Raw genomic sequence first — 18,412 nt, 5'->3', positions numbered from 1 at the left:
AGCACCGGGATCCTTAGTTCAAATCCCACCCATCAGACTTAGCATGTTCTCCCTGTGCCTGCATGGCTTTTCTCTGGGTACTTTGGTTTCCTTCCACACTCCAAAGATATGCTGGTAAGTTCATTTTCTCCTATCTAAATTGTCCCTAGTATGTGTTTGCATGCATGGGAGACGAGGGAGGTAAATTATCAACACTATATAAATACCTGTAAAAAAATAAAAATTAGGAGGTGGATTTATGCACCAGCAAAGGTAGGGTCTTGGATGACATGTTCTCATGTTCTCAGTACTACTATTGTTACACATATGGCCCAAGTCCCTGACATGGGTGTACTGCTGTACCTCCCCCCCCTGCACTGGTGGCCCTGATTGATTCTGTAATGGGAAAACAGTGTATATAAATATATAGACACTATATTACCAAAAGTATATATATATATATATATATATATATATATATATATATGTATATGTATAAAATGGTCAATGAGCATTGTAACTATTACATTTGGTGTATTTTGTATGGTTTTGGTAATAATTATTTTTTTATTACAAAATCATGCATAGTTTTGGACCATGGCTTAGGCCTCATGTACACTGCTGCTGGTAAACAGACATTCAGAGGCAGTTGGCTGTTTTTTTCAGCTGCCCCTGAACTCGTCCAATGTTATCTTATCAGTACATGTACTCAGGTCCGTTTAATGTCGCTTTTAGGCAGTTGAGTTTAGAGGCTTTTTTTGGAAAGAAAAAAAATGAGTTCAGACGCTGAGTTTAGAGGCATTTCAAGCGCTAAACGCTTCTAAACGTGGCTAAACGCTATAACTCACGTTAAGCCGCATTTCATTTACAGGTGTTTTTCACTTTTGGCTATTTTGAAAAAAATGCTTCTAAATGCAAACACAGCTAAACGTGGCATGTAAATGCGGCAAAACTGACGTTTTAAACTTGGGTTACTATATGTCAAGTTAAATCGTTCAGGAGAGGTTGTAAAAACGACCCGTGTACATTAAGCCTTACAGGATTATGTTGGTTTTTGCCAGAGGTATTGGTTAGTTATGCGCCGTCCCGTTTTGGATGAGCAGATAAATGTGTCGGTGAGTAGCTGGAGTGACACGTGTCATTATAGTGATAGTGGCGTTCTGCTCGGTTGGCCTCTGTTGCATGAGACGGCACAGAAGATTACTCTGCTCTACATTGTTTTATAACAGCTCTCTGTTCGGTCTACAGGAGAGGTCCTGAATAGAAATGGCTCTTTAGAAAAGGTGATAATGAATTTTACAGCCAGCAATAAATGTTTACTGCCTCTTCTTTCAATAGATATCAAGCAAGAGACAAGCTGCTTCTCTTGGTGTACTCTTTCACTCATTTGAAACCAATCATCCTGTGTGATTAGCTGGGATGGCAGCAGGTCTATTGTATAGTAAAAGGATTTCTTAATGGCTGATTCTTAGGTACTACCTTTACTTAAAGGGGAATTATAGGTCAAATGCATTGCGCTTCTTCCTAAAAGAACAATCTAGATGCGCGGTGTTTAACTTACTAAAAATAGAAGGCTTAATACCCAGCTGCACTGATTTCTGATTTACATTTTTTTTATTATTAAAAACATATCTGCTTCCCGTCTTTTGTGGGGGAAAAAAGCACTGCTTATCCTCTCCAGACTCCAGAGAGTGCTCTGTTGTCCTCTGCTGCTAGCCATGGGTCCTCTTTAAGGTTGAATAACACTCAGCATCATTCAACCTTTGTCCTGCGTCACCTCCTGGTGGGGGGGGAGGGTATCTTGGCTTAAAGTGGTTCTAAATCGACCTTAATGCATTCCGTGCATTAAGGTAATAAAACATTATGCCAATTTCTGTGTCCCCTCCTCCCTAACACTTACCTGAGTCCTGTATTAATTCAGCACTGTGACCTCCCCCCGTCTTTCTTATCTCACATGAGGATTGTGCAGTACGGGGAACCATTGGCTCCTGCTGCTGCCAATCAGTCTGTAAGCAGGGGGTGGGGCCCAACCAAAGCTCAGGAGTGAACCCGCATGTCTGCCCCATAACAAGCAGCAAGAAGGGAAGAAAAAAGAGGACCCTGCATGCCACAAGACCTTCCAGAAGGCACTTGTGTTGTGTACTAACAATTTTCTGATATTTACTAAGGTGAGGAAGTGGTGGTCCCAACCTGGAGCACGAATTCCCATCCTAAAGTTTGGCCTTTACAGCCAGGAGTTCAGCTTTCCCTCCTAGAATTCGTCTTCCCATCCCAGAGTTCATCTTCGGATCCCAGAGTTCGTCTTCTCATCCCAGAATTCATCCTTCCATCCCAGGGTTCACCTTCCCATCCCAGAGTTCGTCTTCCCATCCCAGAGTGCGTCTTCCCATCCCAGAGTTCGTCTTCTCATCCCAGAGTTCATCCTCCCATCCCAGGTTTCACCTTCCCACCCCAGAGTTCGTCTTCCCACCCCAGAGTTCGTCTTCCCATCCCTGAGTTCACCCTCCCATTATAGGGTTCATCATCCCATCCCAGAGTTTGTCTTCCCATCCCAGGGTTCACCTTCCCACCCCAGAGTTTGTCTTCCCATCCCAGAGTTTGGCTTCCCATCCCAGGGTTCACCTTCCCATCCCAGAGTTTGTCTTCCCATCCCAGGGTTCACCTTCCCACCCCAGAGTTTGTCTTCCCATCCCAGAGTTTGGCTTCCCATCCCAGGGTTCACCTTCCCTTCCCAGAGTTTGGCTTCCCATCCCAGAGTTTGGCTTTCCATGCTAGAGTTTGGCTTCTGATCCTAGTGTTTGACTTCCCAAGTTGGAGTTATGTTGAACGATAAGAGGGTTTGTGCAGTCAGAAATTTGCATGATAGTCACATTTACATTGCAATAGCTACAATTCAAAATTGCATTGTGCTTGCCGCTGTTTGGGAAAAGGAAGTGTTGCAAAACCTTAAGCCCTTGTACACACGGTTGAACATTCCGACAACAAAATCCGTTTGTCCGAAACTTGTGTTGCATACACGCGGTCGGACAAAGTTGTCGGAAAATCCAATCGTACATAACGTGAAGACGTTATTTCGTTACGACGGGACTACGTTCAGGCTAATAGCCAATAGCTTTGGTCTAGGAATTTGATCTGAGCATGCGTGGCACTTTGTCCGATCGGAATTCTCTACACACAATCGGACAAAGTCCGATCGGATCGTGTTGTCGAAAAAGATTTATAGCCCAGCTCTAAAACTTTGTCTGCCGGATATTCCGACGGAAACAGTCCGATGGAGCCCACACACAGACGGATTATCTGACAACACGGTCCGATCAGACATTTTCCGTCAGAATGTCCGACCGTGTGTACAAGGGCTAATAGTGAGGACAGGAAAGATTAGAACTTCTCATGTTATTTTTACTATTTATATCTTCCTGTCTCATTGAACGCTCCCCAATGTGGAGAGGGGCTGCAATAAAAGCTGACCAAAGAACTTACATTTCCCTAGTCTGTCCAAGACAAAGAAGAAAAAACTAATTTTGGTTGGATTTGGACTTTAACTTTCATGTACACCATTAACTGTCAGATTACAAAAATGGTTCCAGAGTATCACCAATTCTCTTTAGGCGATTGTACCTACAGTGGTGTGAAAAAGTGTTTGCCCCCTTCCTCATTTCCTGTTCCTTTGCATGTTTGTCACACTTAAGTGTTTCGGAACATCAAACCAATTTAAACAATAGTCAATGACAACACAAGTAAACACAAAATGCAATTTGTAAATGAAGGTGTTTATTATTAAAGGTGAAAAAAAATCCAAACCATCATGGCCCTGTGTGAAAAAGTGATTGCCCCCCTTGTTAAAACATACTATAACTGTGGTTGTCCACACCTGAGTTCAATTTCTCTAGCCACACCCAGGCCTGATTATTGCCACACCTGTTCACAATCAAGGCATCACTTAAATAGGAGCTGCTTGACACAGTAAGGTCCACCAGAAGATCCTTAAAAGCTACACATCATGCCGAGACCCAAAGAAATTCAGGAACAATTGAGAAAGAAAGTAATTGAGATCTATCAGTCTGGAAAGGGTTATAAAGCCATTTCCAAAGCTTTGGGAATCCAGCGAACCACAGTGAGAGCCATTATCCACAAATGGCGAAGACATGGAACAGTGGTGAACCTTCCCAGGAGTGGCCGGCCGCCCAAAATTACCCTAAGAGCGCAGAGACGACTCATCCAAGAGGTCACAAAAGACCCCATAACAACGTCCAAGGAACTGCAGGCCTCACTTGCCTCAGTTAAGGTCAGCGTTCATGCCTCCACCATCAGGAAAAGACTGGGCAAAAATGGCCTGCATGGCAGAGTTCCAAGGAAAAAACCACTGCTGAGCAAAAAGAACATCAAAGCTCGTCTCAATTTCTCCACAACACATCTTGATGATCCCCAAGACTTTTGGGACAACATTCTGTCGACCGATGAGACAAAAGTGGAACTCTTTGGAAGGTGTGTGTCCAAGTATATCTGGCGTAGAAGGAACACTGCATTTCATAAAAAGAACATTATACCAACAGTAAAATATGGTGGTGGTAGTGTGATGGTCTGGGGCTGTTTTGCTGCTTCAGGACCTGGAAGACTTGCCGTGATAAAAGGAACTATGAATTCTGCTGTCTACCAAGAGATCCTGAAGGAGAATGTCCGACCATCTGTTCGTGTACTCAAGCTGAAACGAACTTGGGTTCTGCAGCAGGACAATGATCCTAAACACACCAGCAAGTCCACCACCGAATGGCTGAAGAAAAACAAAATGAAGACTTTGGAGTGGCCTAGCCAAAGTCCTGACCTGAATCCTATTGAGATGTTGTGGTATGACCTTAAAAAGGCCGTTCATGCTCTAAAACCCTCTAATGTAACTGAATTAGGACAATTCTGCAAAGATGAGTGGGACAAAATTCCTCCAGGACGCTGTAAAAGCCTCATTGCACGTTATCGCAAACGCTTGGTTGCAGTTGTTGCTGCTAAGGGTGGCCCAACCAGTTATTAGGTTTAGGGGGCAATCACTTTTTCACACAGGGCCATGATGGTTTGGATTTTTTTTCACCTTTAATAATAAACACCTTCATTTACAAATTGCATTTTGTGTTTACTTGTGTTGTCCTTGACTATTGTTTAAATTGGTTTGATGTTCCGAAACACTTAAGTGTGACAAACATGCAAAGGAATAGGAAATGAGGAAGGGGGCAAACACTTTTTCACACCACTGTAAATAGTCTGAAACCAGTCAGTACCTTTGCTGAAATGGGGGTTTTCCTTGGGCCCATTACAAGTAATGTGGTACCACACCATGCATGGTGTTATTTTGAATATCACCCCAACATGCCTCCAGAACACTGCTGCATTACAGCGCACCATTGCACTCCAAAAAATGTAGCATGACCTAATTTTTTTTTTATCTATTGTGGTGCACTACAGCCCATTCATTTTAAATGGGCTACCTAATGTGGCATACCTCAGTGCACAAACACATTCATGGTGTTCTGGTGTACCTCCAAGCATAAGAAGCTTTATATTTAAAGATCTGAATGGGTTTTCTATTAAAACCCCTGTAGAAATGTCAATCACATAGTGGGAGGAAATGGAAATCATAGGCACAGACACATAATTTTTGAGCATGTCTGCTACTAAAAGCAAATAATCCAGGAATTTCCACATATACTGCTGTCACAAAAAAGATAAGTAAAAAATATATATTTTTTTATTTAATGACATCAGCAGGTCCTTATACCGCAATTATATCTGGCATTCTAATTAAACTGGAGTTCTTTAACATTTTAAATGATCCTATGTTGGGGATTACTAGTCATCACAGGACTGACCTTTCCTGGGCACCTTTTGAACAAGAAATGAGAAATATTGCTGCTGGAGACAAGGCCATCTGACATGATTTGTCAGGCAGATCCCAGTGGGAAGCCAGGGGAAGGCGGATATCTCGCCTGTGCGAAGAGACATTAAATGCTGAGGAGAGAATGTGGTCAGGTGTCTGGCCTCTTACAGTATTGAGAGTGACAGAGAAATGGCAGTCAGACTTTTGCTTGTAATAATCATTTCGAGTGGATATTGAGCTGTCTCAAATACTGGAGGGTTTGGGTTTGTGGATTATTGTGACAACTTTGTGATATGTGTATGGCTTGATTTAAATACATGCCATTTCTATAAGGCTTATAATAGAAAAGCCATTCAGTTCTTTGAATATAAAGCTTCCTATGCTGGGAGGTGACTAAAAGTAAAATACAAATATATATTTGATTAATTTGCTAGTCATACTAAAGCAGGGATCCTAAAACTACTGCCCTCCAGCTGTTGCAGAACTACGCATCCCATGAGGCATTGTAAAACTCTGACATTCACAGACATGACTAGGCATGATGGGAATTGTAGTTCCTGAACAACTGAAGGGTCTTGGGAGGTATCCTGAGATACGCTTTGTTCTTTGTTGCTATGACTTGTAGAAGAGTTGGAAGAAGAGTTCGAAGAATGGCAGCCCACAGCTCCTAATAGTTAAAGTGGACCTTATATAAAAATGCATTTGAAACCAAAAAAAACCTTTCTATAAACTGCTGCTTCCTGTAGTGTCCCCTTATGTTTGTAGCCAGTGGAGAAGTGCCATCTTGCATTATGGTCAGTGGAGAAGTGCCCCCTGTATGTTGCTGGTCAGTGGATAAATGTCTTCTTACATTGCTGGTCTGTGGTGAAGTGTCCCAGTATATTGGTGGTCAGTGGAGAAGTGCCCCCCTACATTGGTGGTTAATGGTGAAGTGGTCCTGTATGTTGGTGGTCAGTGGAGAAGTCGCTCTTTACACTGGTGGTCAGTGGATAAATGTCTCCTTACATTGCTGGTCTGTCGTGAAGGGTCCCCATATGTTGGTGGTCAGTGTTGAAATGTTCCCATATGTTGGTGATCAGTGGGGAAGTGCCCCCTTACATTGGTGGTCAGTGGACAAGTATCCCTGTATGTTAGTGGTCAGTAGAGAAGTGCCTTATTTTGTTGGTTGTTGATGAAGTTCCATCTTTCATTGTGGTCAGTGGAGACATGCCCCCTTATACTGGTGGTCAATGGTAAAGTGTCTCCATGCATTGCTGGTCTGTGGAAAAGGGCCCTTTTTACATTCCTGGTCAGTGGTGAAGTGTCCCAGTATGTTGGTGGTCAGTATTGAAGTGTCCCCATACGTTGACTATCAGTGGAGAAGTGGCCCCTTACATTGGTAGTCAGTGAAATTTCCCCTTATGTTGGTGGTCAGTTGAGAAGTGCCCCCCTATACTGGTGATCAGTGGATAAGCGTCTCCTTAAATTGCTGGTCCATGTTCCATGTTGAAATATTCCCATATGTTAGTGATCAGTGGAGAAGTGGCCCCTTACATTGGTAGTCAGTGAAATTTCCCCTTATGTTGGTGGTCAGTTGAGAAGTGCCCCCCTATACTGGTGATCAGTGGATAAGCGTCTCCTTAAATTGCTGGTCCATGTTCCATGTTGAAATATTCCCATATGTTAGTGATCAGTGGAGAAGTGCCCCCTTACATTGGTGGTCGGTGAAGTCTGCCCATATATTAGTGGTCATTGGAGAAGTACCTTATTATGTTGGTGGTCAGTGGAGAAGTTTCATCTTGCATTGTGGTCATTGGAGACATGCCCCCTTATACTGGTGGTCAGTGGTGAAGTGTCCTTGTACATTGCTGTTCTGTGGAGATGGGCCCCCTCACATTGCTGGTTAGTCGTGAATTGTCCTAGTATGTTGGTGGTCAGTAGCGAAGTGTCCCCATATGTTGACAATTAGTGGAGACGTGCCCCCTTACATTGCTAGTCATTGAAATTTCCATGACTGTTGGTGGTCAGTGGAGGAATGAATCCTTAAGTTGGCGGTCAGTTGAGAAGTGCTGCTTATGTTGGTGGTCAGTCATGAAGTGTCTCCTTAACTTGGTGGTCAGCCATGAAGTGTCCTCATAGGTTTGGGCTCAGTGGAGATGTGCCCCTTGCATTGGAGGTTGTTAGTGGAGAAGGCCCCCTTACACTGGTGGTCAGTGGAAGATGAAAATAATGTAACATACTTGCATGCTGCAACATTTCTGTGTCTGCTTTACTTTACACAAAAATGAAAAAAAAAATAAAAAAATTGTCATAAGGTTGCGTTCTCCTCTGTGAGGTTCTGAATTAGTACAAATGATGTTATCTGCTGTTGTGGATTACTTGCATCTCTTCTGTCACATATGAAGGATCGACCATATGACAATCCCAGGTAGTGAGTTTTGTGTTACAGTTGGTTTGTTCCTAGCAAAGTGTGTTATATGATTCTGTAGATCTGAAAACGTTCTCAGCTTATGCACGTTAAAGATGAGTCAAGGAATTGTCCCCACGCATTCTTCCACCCTTGTCAGATTACAAATAGCACTACAGTTAAGCAGTCGTGATAAATCCTACCCTGAGAGTAAACTGTCTCTGTCCATCTGTAGTTTCTTTAAAGTGAATGTATAAGCAGGTCAGGGTAACACAAGCAACAGTTCTTCTGTATAGCAGGAACCCTCCAGCATCTGATTGTATCTTAATAGTGCCCCCGTGCTTTGCTAATTTGCCCAGTAGCCACAGACTTCCAGGTATATAATGAACCTTACAAACAAACCAAAGATTTTCCAGCACGCTTAGCAGCCAGAGTAAAAGACAACCAAACTGGCCCTGTACACACGGTCGGATTTTCTGAAGGAAAATGTTCGATGGGAGCTTTTTCTCGGAAATTCCAATTGTGTGTAGGCTCCATCGGAGATTTTCCATTGGAATTTCCGTCACATAAAATTTGAGAGCTGGTTCTCAAATTTTTCGACAACAAAATCCGCTGTTGGAAATTCCAATCGTGTATACACAATTCTGATGCAAGTTCCACGCATGCTAGGAATCAAGCAGAAGAGACGCACTGGCTATTGAACTTCATTTTTCTCCTGTCGTCGTACGTCTTGTATGTCACCACGTTCTTGACATTTGGAATTTCCGACTAACATTGTGCGACCGTGTGTATGCAAGACAAGTTTGAGCCAACATCTGTCAGAAAAAAATCCCATAGATTTTGTTGTCGGAATGTGCGATCGTGTGTAGGGAAGTAGAAGCAATCTCCAAACATGCAGAAAAGAAGAGAAAAACAGTCGCCTCTGAGCGTAGACTGGTTTTGGTTCTACACGATCGTAGCAGCATCCTGCTGGCCAGGACGGCCATAGCGAGAGGTTATGTGAGTCACGGGAACAGCATACAGCCTGGATGGATGTCAGCGTCTAATACTGGATCAACATGTGCCTGCTTACTAATGCCTCTGTTAGTTTTTATTGTGCTTATATCTTCTTTAAGTGCTTACAGTCTACGCTCAGAGGCGCCTGTTTTTCTCTTCTTTTGTGCATGCTTGGAGGTTGCTTCTACTTCCCTTACAAGGCTGGCCCTGACACAGTGGACTGTTTATCCTTTACATAGAGCTGCAAGCTAAAAAGGACTATTTTGATGGACTGTTGCTTTTATTTTATATACTATTCTAGCTGCACCACTATCCAATTTTTAAGATCCCAACCAGAACCTGTGCATAGAGCACTTGTCCTTGTTTAAATTGGTGCTGTGGTTTCAAAGCAGCCTTGTTAGATAACTAGTCCCTCCCATTGCCCACCACTGTCTGACAATGCTAGTTGAAGAAGATGGGTTTCTGGCAGGCATAGGGGAAGAGGGGGTTGTGCAGACACAAAGAACACAGAGCCCGCACAACTCCCATTTTCTTTGAATGCTGCAAACTGAACATCTGCAACCCTCTTTGCTGTGCATCACATCCCTATGCCCTCTCTGCTCCATTTGTACAAATAAAAGGCTAAGGCCGCGTACACACGCGCGGACTGTTCGCCCAACCTTGTTCGTCAAACAGTTTGACAAACAGTCCGCCTTAAAATTAGCATGAACGGACTTGACCACACACGATGAACGAACAGTCCGCTGAAACCGTGCGCGATGACGTGAACGGCACGTACGACGGGACTAGAAAACGACGTCCTATACACTGCAATGCAACCTTCGGCGTGTAAATCCTTTCTGAGTATGCGCGGAACTTAGTTTGACGAACAAGCCTACACACGAGCGGACTGTCCGCTCAAACCAAGTTTCAGCGGACAGTTTTACGGAAATTCCGAAAAACTTTGTTCGTCAGACTGTCCGCTGAAACTGTCCGCTGAAGCCCACACACGAGCGGACTGTCCGCTGAAACACTGTTCAGCGGACAAAGTTGGGCGAACAGTCCGCCCGTGTGTACGCGGCCTGAGAGAGTGTGAAACATTGTCTGTTTCTAAGGCAAACAAGCAAACAGATTCTTCTATGCAAGTCTGAGAAAGAAAAAAAATAATAAAACAGACATATATTAATATTAAATAGAACATAGAGAGCTGCAGAACTGATAGGGAGGTGTGGCTTCAGTGCTGCTGGAACTTTTAGGAATGCCCAGTATTTGGGGTTCAGCCTAGGGTGGAGCTACAGTCAACACTGTCAGTAATGAAAACTGTATTTAATTTTCAAACTACAACATCGCTTTTAAAGTGTCACTAAACCCACATCATAAAAAAAAACTATAAAAAAAGCTCACAGAGCAAAGGATTTTAGTGGGATTTTGCTGGTGCCACAGAGGTAACAGAAGAACATTTTATAGTAAAAAAAATAATTTTTTATTTGTACATGATTAAAATCAAACAGGTTAAAATCCAACACATGTCATTTACATGATCCAATGGTGTGTTTACATGGACAGTAATATTGTGGTATGTGTTGCCGACACGTTTCACCACTTGGGGCTTCTTCAGGGGATTTGAAGACCACTATTGATATAACTGCCATGCCAATATGCCCCTACTTGCCACCGACAATGCCGTCTGCCCAGTGCAGGGAAGGAGGTGCCATATGGCCACAGGAGACACACCAAGACCCTGTGATATAATTAAAGGTTTCTTAGCCAAGACCGATATCTGGTACAAATAAACTGTAGATATGTGATTGTATGGTCTAGGTCACCCTCGTGGCTACAGCCACTTAAGCAAAATACAAGACTATAAAAAAAATCTGTATTACATACTGTTCCTATTCACTCAGTCACTGTGAGATTTGTTTTCTGTATTCTGCAAAATACCTGGTTGATCTTGCTGTTCTCTATCCCCCCATTCTGTCCAAGTTCCCAATTCAGCTATGGATTTTGTAAAACAGTGTTGGCAGCTTTGCACATGCTCAGTTTTCAGTGAGTTTCTATGCTGAGCATTTCCTCCCTATCACCTCTGAGCAGCCCATGTGATTATAGAGTCACACATGTGGGCTTATACATAGTGGCAAATGACAACCCACTCCCTCCTTCCTTCTCCATGCCCACTAACCAGCTTAACAAAATGGAGGTGGGATATTACATGTAAATTGATGGAGGCTTCCCCTCCCTCTTACTCTAAGACACAGGCTGGAGGGATGTGACACACCATGTTATTGCCAAAAAATAATAAAGGTTTCATTTTAAATATATATTTGTATGGGAAAAAATATATATTTGTATTACAATTTAAAACAGTTTATTGTTGATATTATTTATCTTTACTCTGTATTCCAAAGGCAGTTTTTTTTATTTTGAACATTTGACCAGCAGCAGAGGACTAGAAGCTCCTCCTGTTTATGTTTCCCTGCAAACAGGCGGGGAAAGATCTGTGTCTTGTGACACATATCAATAAGTACACTGGAACCTTGGTTAACGAGTAACGCGGTTAATGAGCGTTTTGAGAGACAAGCAACTTTTCTTTTTTATTTTTTTTTATTTTGACTCGGTTTGCGAGTGTTGTCTCACAATACAAGCAGAATTCAAGCTAATGGGGTGTGAAGTACCGCATTTGGCCAGAGGTGTCACAGGTGACACTTAGAAAGATTCGGAGCCGTTCGGAAATACTCAGGATCACTCAGAAATACTTTGTTCCTGAGTGTTTCCAAACCTTTCAGAGTTCAGCCAAGCTGTACCCGAGTATTTCCAAGGCTCTCTCATGCCCCCCCACCCCTGTCCATATGCGGTATTGCATGCAATAGAAGTCAATGCAGAAGGAATTATCTTAGTTTCCATTGACTTCTATGGGGAAACTCACTTTGATATACAAGTGCTTTGGATTACAAGCATTCTCCTGGAACCGATTATGCTCGTAATCCAAGGTTCTTCTGTATATCAATTAGGAAAAAGTTGCTTAGGTGTAATTTTTATTAAAATAATCACAGCACAATCATCCATATACAAAAATAGAAGAGACAATAAAAACTTGGAAGTGCAGTTGCTGTAGATCTGAGGGGAAGATCTGAAATCAGAGGAAGCTCTGCTGATTTTATCATCCAACCATGTGCAAGCTAAAATGCTGTTTATTATTTTCCTTGCATGTCCCTATCGGATCTACAGAGACTGTACTTTCAGGTGCACTGCAAGTGCAGTGTAAAGTGGATTTGCCTTTAGTAAATAACCCCCAGTCTGTTTAGTATCACTTTAACGAGGATGTGTGCTTTGTGCATAGGGTCTCCTGGAAGATTTAACGGGGTTGATTTACTAAAGGCAAATAGACTGTGCACTTTGCAAAGCACAGTTGAACTCTTCAAGTGCAGTTGCTCCAGAGCTTTGTAAATGAGGTAAAGCTTTACTTTGGAAAGAAAACCCAAACATTTGCAAGGAAAAAAAATACAGTGTTTTTGCTTGCACATGATTGGATGATGGAAGTCAGCTGAGCTTCTGCTCATTTACTAAGCTCTGGAGCACCTATAACTTACAGAGTGCAACTGCACTTTACAAAATGCACAGTCTATTTGCCTTTATTAAATCAACCCCAAAATTTCTAACTCCTGGTAAGAGTTCTTCTTTTAGCATGCTATTAAAGACCATATACTTTGCATTTGGATTATTTTTTTCTTATAGTGGTTGTTCAGCAAGAATACTGATTGCACAGCGGGACTTACAAATGGCCTTTAAAGAGAGCATCTAAAATTCTTAACAGGAACCATAATCATGAAAAGAGGGCATGGCAAACCAGTAAATTGCGTATATAAAATTAAATTGCTTCTAGGCAAAATTTACAGTGATGACCCAAAATGAGTGCTCTGAGCAGAATAAACAGTTTGCAGCTCACTGTTGATGTCATTTTAAAGAGGAGTTCCCCTTAAAAAAAAAAAAGTCAGCAGCACAAATACTGCAGCTGCTAACTTTTAATAATTGGACACTTGCGATGTGGGGGAACGAAGCCCCACTCGTTCCCCCCTCCGCTCGGCTGCGCCAGCATTCTAACTGTGGGCACCCGGCTGTGGCTTGTGGCTTCACAGCCGGGCACCCACTGCACATGCGCGAGCGGCGCCGTGCGCCGTGATTGGCCACGCAGTCATCTGGGACCTGTCACGTGTCCCAGATGACTGACAGGAGGGAGGGGGCAGAGCTGAGCCCTTCCTGCGCCGAGGGGAAGTGACGTCACCAGCCCAGGCACTGAAGGAGGCAGACTACGAGGGACCCCCCTAGCAACAGGCATTTAGAGGTGAGTTAAAAAAAAAATCCAAATATTTTTTTAGGAATTTTGATGATTTTTTTTTTCTGTGCAACACCACTTTAAGTCGCATCTTTCCATAGCCCTCAGTCTCTTTTTGCTGCCTCCGCCTTCTGTCGCTATGTGATTATTACAATGCATCATTGCCAGTGGCAGCGCTGGCAGAATTTGAAGCCGGTGATGGACAGGTGTGAAAAAAATGTTTACTAATGAGCATAACACACATCTCTGTCCATACAGCTAATCATTAGAAACCTTCTAAATCTGTTACCTTTACAACCTTTATTCAAAACAAAACCCTTCGAATATTCTGCATTTCTGTGTGTGGCAACATTGCGGCAACATGACAAATGATCGTGGAATGGCACAACGCTGATAAAATGCTCTTCTTTCCTCTAGGACACCGTGGTTTAACGGATGGGGATTTAATCTTCCCAGGGGCCAATCTTTACTTGACAAGTGGAACCTTATCCCAGAGGGCATCGACATCCTAATGACTCATGGACCTCCCCTTGGTAAGTCAAAGCCACGCCGTCACCTAACACATACTCGGGAGCCAGCTTTAATGTACACAGCATGAATCTTCCTTTCTGGGCCACCAGCTTCCCCTGAACGCCAAGCAATGAATAAAAAAAAAATTGATGCTATTACTGGAGCCCTGCATGATAATTAAACCCAGCAGATCCTGAGAGTTCCTAGGTGTTGTTTAAATTAAATTCTCTGATTTACTGGAGCCGGGGAGAATTAAATGGATATCCACAGCCGTTGTGCAGCCCTTGCAGCTCGGTCATTTGTTTTATTAACTGTATTTATCTGACAGGTAACAGCTCCCAATTCAGAGGCTTTATGGTTTTGGTGGATGGGCAGAAATCTAAGTGCTCCTTTTAAGCCTGGCAGCAGACTGCGCCTGCAGAGTGTGTGCTGTACCCTGCATTCATCAGTCATCATTTCTGGGTTGCAAAGAAAACAGCATGGGGAATGCAGAGAAGAGAAGGCATTAATGTGGTGGGAAGGCTGAAAAACACCTAAAAGAAACATAAGATTATTTAAAGTGTACCTGTAATTAGATAATAAGTTGAGAGGTACACCACAAGGACTTCGAGGTGCGAGTTTTTACATTGAGTTTCGAATTGGTAGCTATGAAACACAAGACACATAAACACATTCTTAGACTAGCCATACACATAGATTTCATAGTAAATTAATAAATTCATGCTAAACACTGTGGATGGAGGAATCTCCACTGCCAGCTTTTGGATTCAGACAGCTGCAACCAGTGGCGGCTGGTGCTCCATTTTTCTGTCTGGACCTACCCCATCCAGGTCACAACTTCCTAGACTTCTCCTCCTTGCCAATCTGGTCTTAAGACCCACTTCCTGTCCTGATTGGCTGGGAGGAGAAGCTGGAAGACAATAGCAAATATTGATTTGCTAATGTCACAAGTGGGTGGGCTCTGGGCGCAGTGCTCTGTGCCCCGAACCCAATCTTCTTGAAGTCAATAAGAGCCCAAGGCTCTAATCGTGTTTTTTTTTTTAAGGCGTGTAGAAATCTATGCTTCCAGCGCCTGGCATGGAGATTAGGGGTCAGCACATGGAGATTAGGGGGGTGGCGTCCCTTATGGACTGGCTGCCACACTCATGGCTACATGAGTACCCAAACAGTGACTGCACCCGATGTCACTGTTCGGTCAATCAATTTAACACCCAAGAAATAATTCTCCAACCAAGCCAGGGGGTGCCAACAGGATCACCCATGGCACACATTAGGGACAATATAGCTTGAATTGTTCAAATTGTGAGCCATGGATGGCCAGCTTAATATAGGAAATATTGTTTGTTACCAAAATCGCATTTAGCTCTTCTTCTCCTTCTTGCTAATTGCGAGGGAGTGTCTAATTAGGGTAGGCAGTGTCTGATGTCACACACAGCAGCGGAAGTATATCCGGTAGTACATCTGTGTACATTGCAGTCACATATGTCCTTCCTTGGTTTATATCAGTGTGCTGGGCCCTTCCCCATCTCAAGTTACTTGCTAGCTGGCTCATCTCTCTCCAGTTCTTGGCAGCCACTCTCCTCCATCTCAGGCTAAACAAAAATGAACAGATTCCCCCATCCACACAAGCAGGGCCATCTTTAATATTGATTGGACCTTGGGCAAACATTTTCTCCCCCCCCCCACACATGCAGTTTCACTCTCCACCTGCTCTGAGATATACAATAAATTGCAGCTAGACTCAAAATCAGTTTACTGAATCAGATCAGGCAGCTATTGCGATTGGTTGCCAGAGGTTACAGTGTATCATTACCGCACACTGACTGGTTGCTAGAGGTTACAGCACACATTACGGCTCACTGATTAGTTACTAGAGGTTACAGCACATGATTTCTGCTTGTTGATTGGTTGCTAGAGATTACTGTGGATATGACCTCAGGGGGGCATGATATACATATTAATGCTGCCGGCCATCACTATTTACATATGAATGTTGCCGCTATTTACATGTGTATACTGGTAATTTACATGTAAACACAGAGTCTGCAGGTGAGTCATCTGTACACAACAATAGGGCAGAGCTGGGAAGCATTAGTAGCAGTACTTCACACTGAGATATTGGGACACAGCACGGGACTAAAACCTCAAGGGACGAGGGAATTTAAACCAGGATAGTTGGCAAGTATGAGGCAGCTGCTTTGGGCCTCACAACAATGACAAGGCCCAGCAGCTGCCCCTTTTGCCCTGCCTTAAAAACGACCTTGCACACAAGCGATGTAGATGCAGGAATCCTCTCCGCTAAATTATTCTTCCCAATATGAGAATCCACTGATAAGCACTGCATCTGATTGGTTACAAGCTACTGATTGAATAAGATTTCCTAGCAAGTGTGTTCAACAGCAGCCGTTCTAACTTCTGTTGAACATAGAGGGCTGCACACAGATCAAAATTTGGCAGGTCCCCTGCTGTACTGGCCAAATTACGATCCTTATGTACCCAGCTTTACTCTCACTTCATGCTGTGTCTAATGGACAGAAAGTGACAGGCAATGTCCACAGTGGGATTCAGAAATCAAACAGGACAGAGCTTTACATATTTTCTTTGCCGCGCAAATTATTAATGCAATAAATCATGCTGAAAAGAATGAAAAAGAAAACCAAAAAAATGTATAATAAAAGTCCCAAAATAAGTCCATTATGGTAAAGAAGTCTCATCCAAGATAGGTGAGAAAATCAGATGTGAGGAAAACGTTCCAATCTAAAATGTGGGACACCCAGGTGTAACTCCGCCCTAAGACAGGATGGGCTCTTACTGGAACATGTAGACCCTTTGTTTAAAAAGAGTCAAGAAAGCTTTGTCAAATAATGTATCATCTGTAATGGGAATCTCTCTCTCCTCTCCTCTCTCTCCATTACCAATGGTCATTGCAGTCTCCCAAGAAACAACATAGGGTTCTCCATCATAACATACAAAAAAACAGAACTGGGGCGGGGAGGGCCGCATAGTGTAAAACTGTCTGTATACCAATTTATTAAATAAAAAAAAAGCTAGCAACTGACAAAATTAATTAGATATAGACACTTAGGTAGAAATTACTGGTCCCAGGATTAGCTTTAACAAAAATTCTAGGTTAGGCTTGCATGGTGCCGTCGCAAGCGTAAGCTCCGCTTTACGCATTTTGTCACAATTGACATCACCGGGGGAAGGACTACCTCCTTCTTCTCCATAGTGTTGCAACAAAATTGAAAGTGCACAACTGTCTAAAATTTATTTTTTTCCCTTAGAAGAACATTGCTTTAAACCAATTATGTTAATCATATTGACGTCTATCAATGCCCTACCACTGCCCTTGGAATGAGAACGAGACCAAATAACCTCTACGCCTCTGACCATTACTCTGTATATATCTCTGATATATCTATCACAAAGTGAAAACTTATATGTGCATTCCAGTGTCTTTACATTATTAATGTGTAGTGAAAACTCGTTTGTAGCTTGCTCTCATCACTCAGGGATGTTTGAAACGCTGAAAGAAAATGTTAGAGTTTAGAAGCATAATTTCATATTAATTAGGTAATGATATTACAGTACTCTGTATGCATATCAACTGCCTCTCATCAAAATGTCATTTTTAAACCTCATCTGACTTGTTCATCTGCCAAGACCTACTTTTCTCTGCCTGTTATTTATTATTTCCCTGTTCTCTCGCTGTTATTTTAAAGTGTGGTGACATTATTATGCGGAGATTTCAAAAACGTAATTTATATTTTAAGGAAAGCCTGCTAGCTGATTTGCATCTGTCTAAAATGTGTAGATTTCCATTAAAACCTAATTTAAAGTATAAGTGCTCTTTTAGTACAATATTACAACTTTCCTACTTGCCCTAGAAGATTTGGAAATACATTGGTGGACCTCAGATGTATGGTACTGTGCAAAAGTTTTAGGCTGGTGTTAAGAAATGCTGTAAAGTAAGAATGTTTTCAAAAATATATATTTTAATTGTCATTTTTTTTTCAATTTACAAAATGCAAAGTGAGAGAACAGAAGAAAAATCTAAAGCTAATTCACATTTGGTGTGACTACCTTTTGGCTTCAAACCAGCATCAATTCTTACACTTACACACGTTGTACACGTGCACAAAGTAATTGATTTTGTAGGATTAGGGTCAGGTGTATAATTACCAATTACACCAAACAGGTGCTAATGATCATCAATGTCATATGTAGGTTGAAGTACAGTCATTGACTTGAACAAAAACAGCTGTGTAGGATGCTTAACCTGTTGGAGCCGAGCGCACATAAATATACGGCATCTCAGCGGCCGGACATTGCGTGCAATAGCACCAGTAGAGCTGTACCAAGAGAGCGT

General features: G+C 42.6%; 1 protein-coding gene across 2 annotated transcripts in view; it reads left to right on the top strand.

Annotated features, from left to right (window-relative positions):
• Positions 1-18,412, top strand: part of MPPED2 (metallophosphoesterase domain containing 2) — a 323,138-nt gene that overhangs the window by 287,362 nt on the left and 17,364 nt on the right. For both annotated transcript variants that reach the window (XM_077460864.1, XM_077460865.1), the window contains exon 5: positions 13,951-14,066. In XM_077460864.1, the coding sequence (XP_077316990.1) occupies positions 13,951-14,066 (116 nt within the window). The remainder of the gene's footprint in view (positions 1-13,950; positions 14,067-18,412) is intronic.

The sequence above is a fragment of the Lithobates pipiens genome, unplaced genomic scaffold, assembly GCF_037356315.1.
Source record: "Lithobates pipiens isolate NorthernLeopardFrog02 unplaced genomic scaffold, aLitPip1_a1.2 Scaffold_10, whole genome shotgun sequence".
In the NCBI taxonomy this organism is placed as follows: Eukaryota; Metazoa; Chordata; class Amphibia; order Anura; family Ranidae; genus Lithobates; species Lithobates pipiens.
The sequence above is the reverse complement of the archived record's forward strand: the minus strand, read 5'-3'. Positions and strand labels throughout refer to the sequence as shown.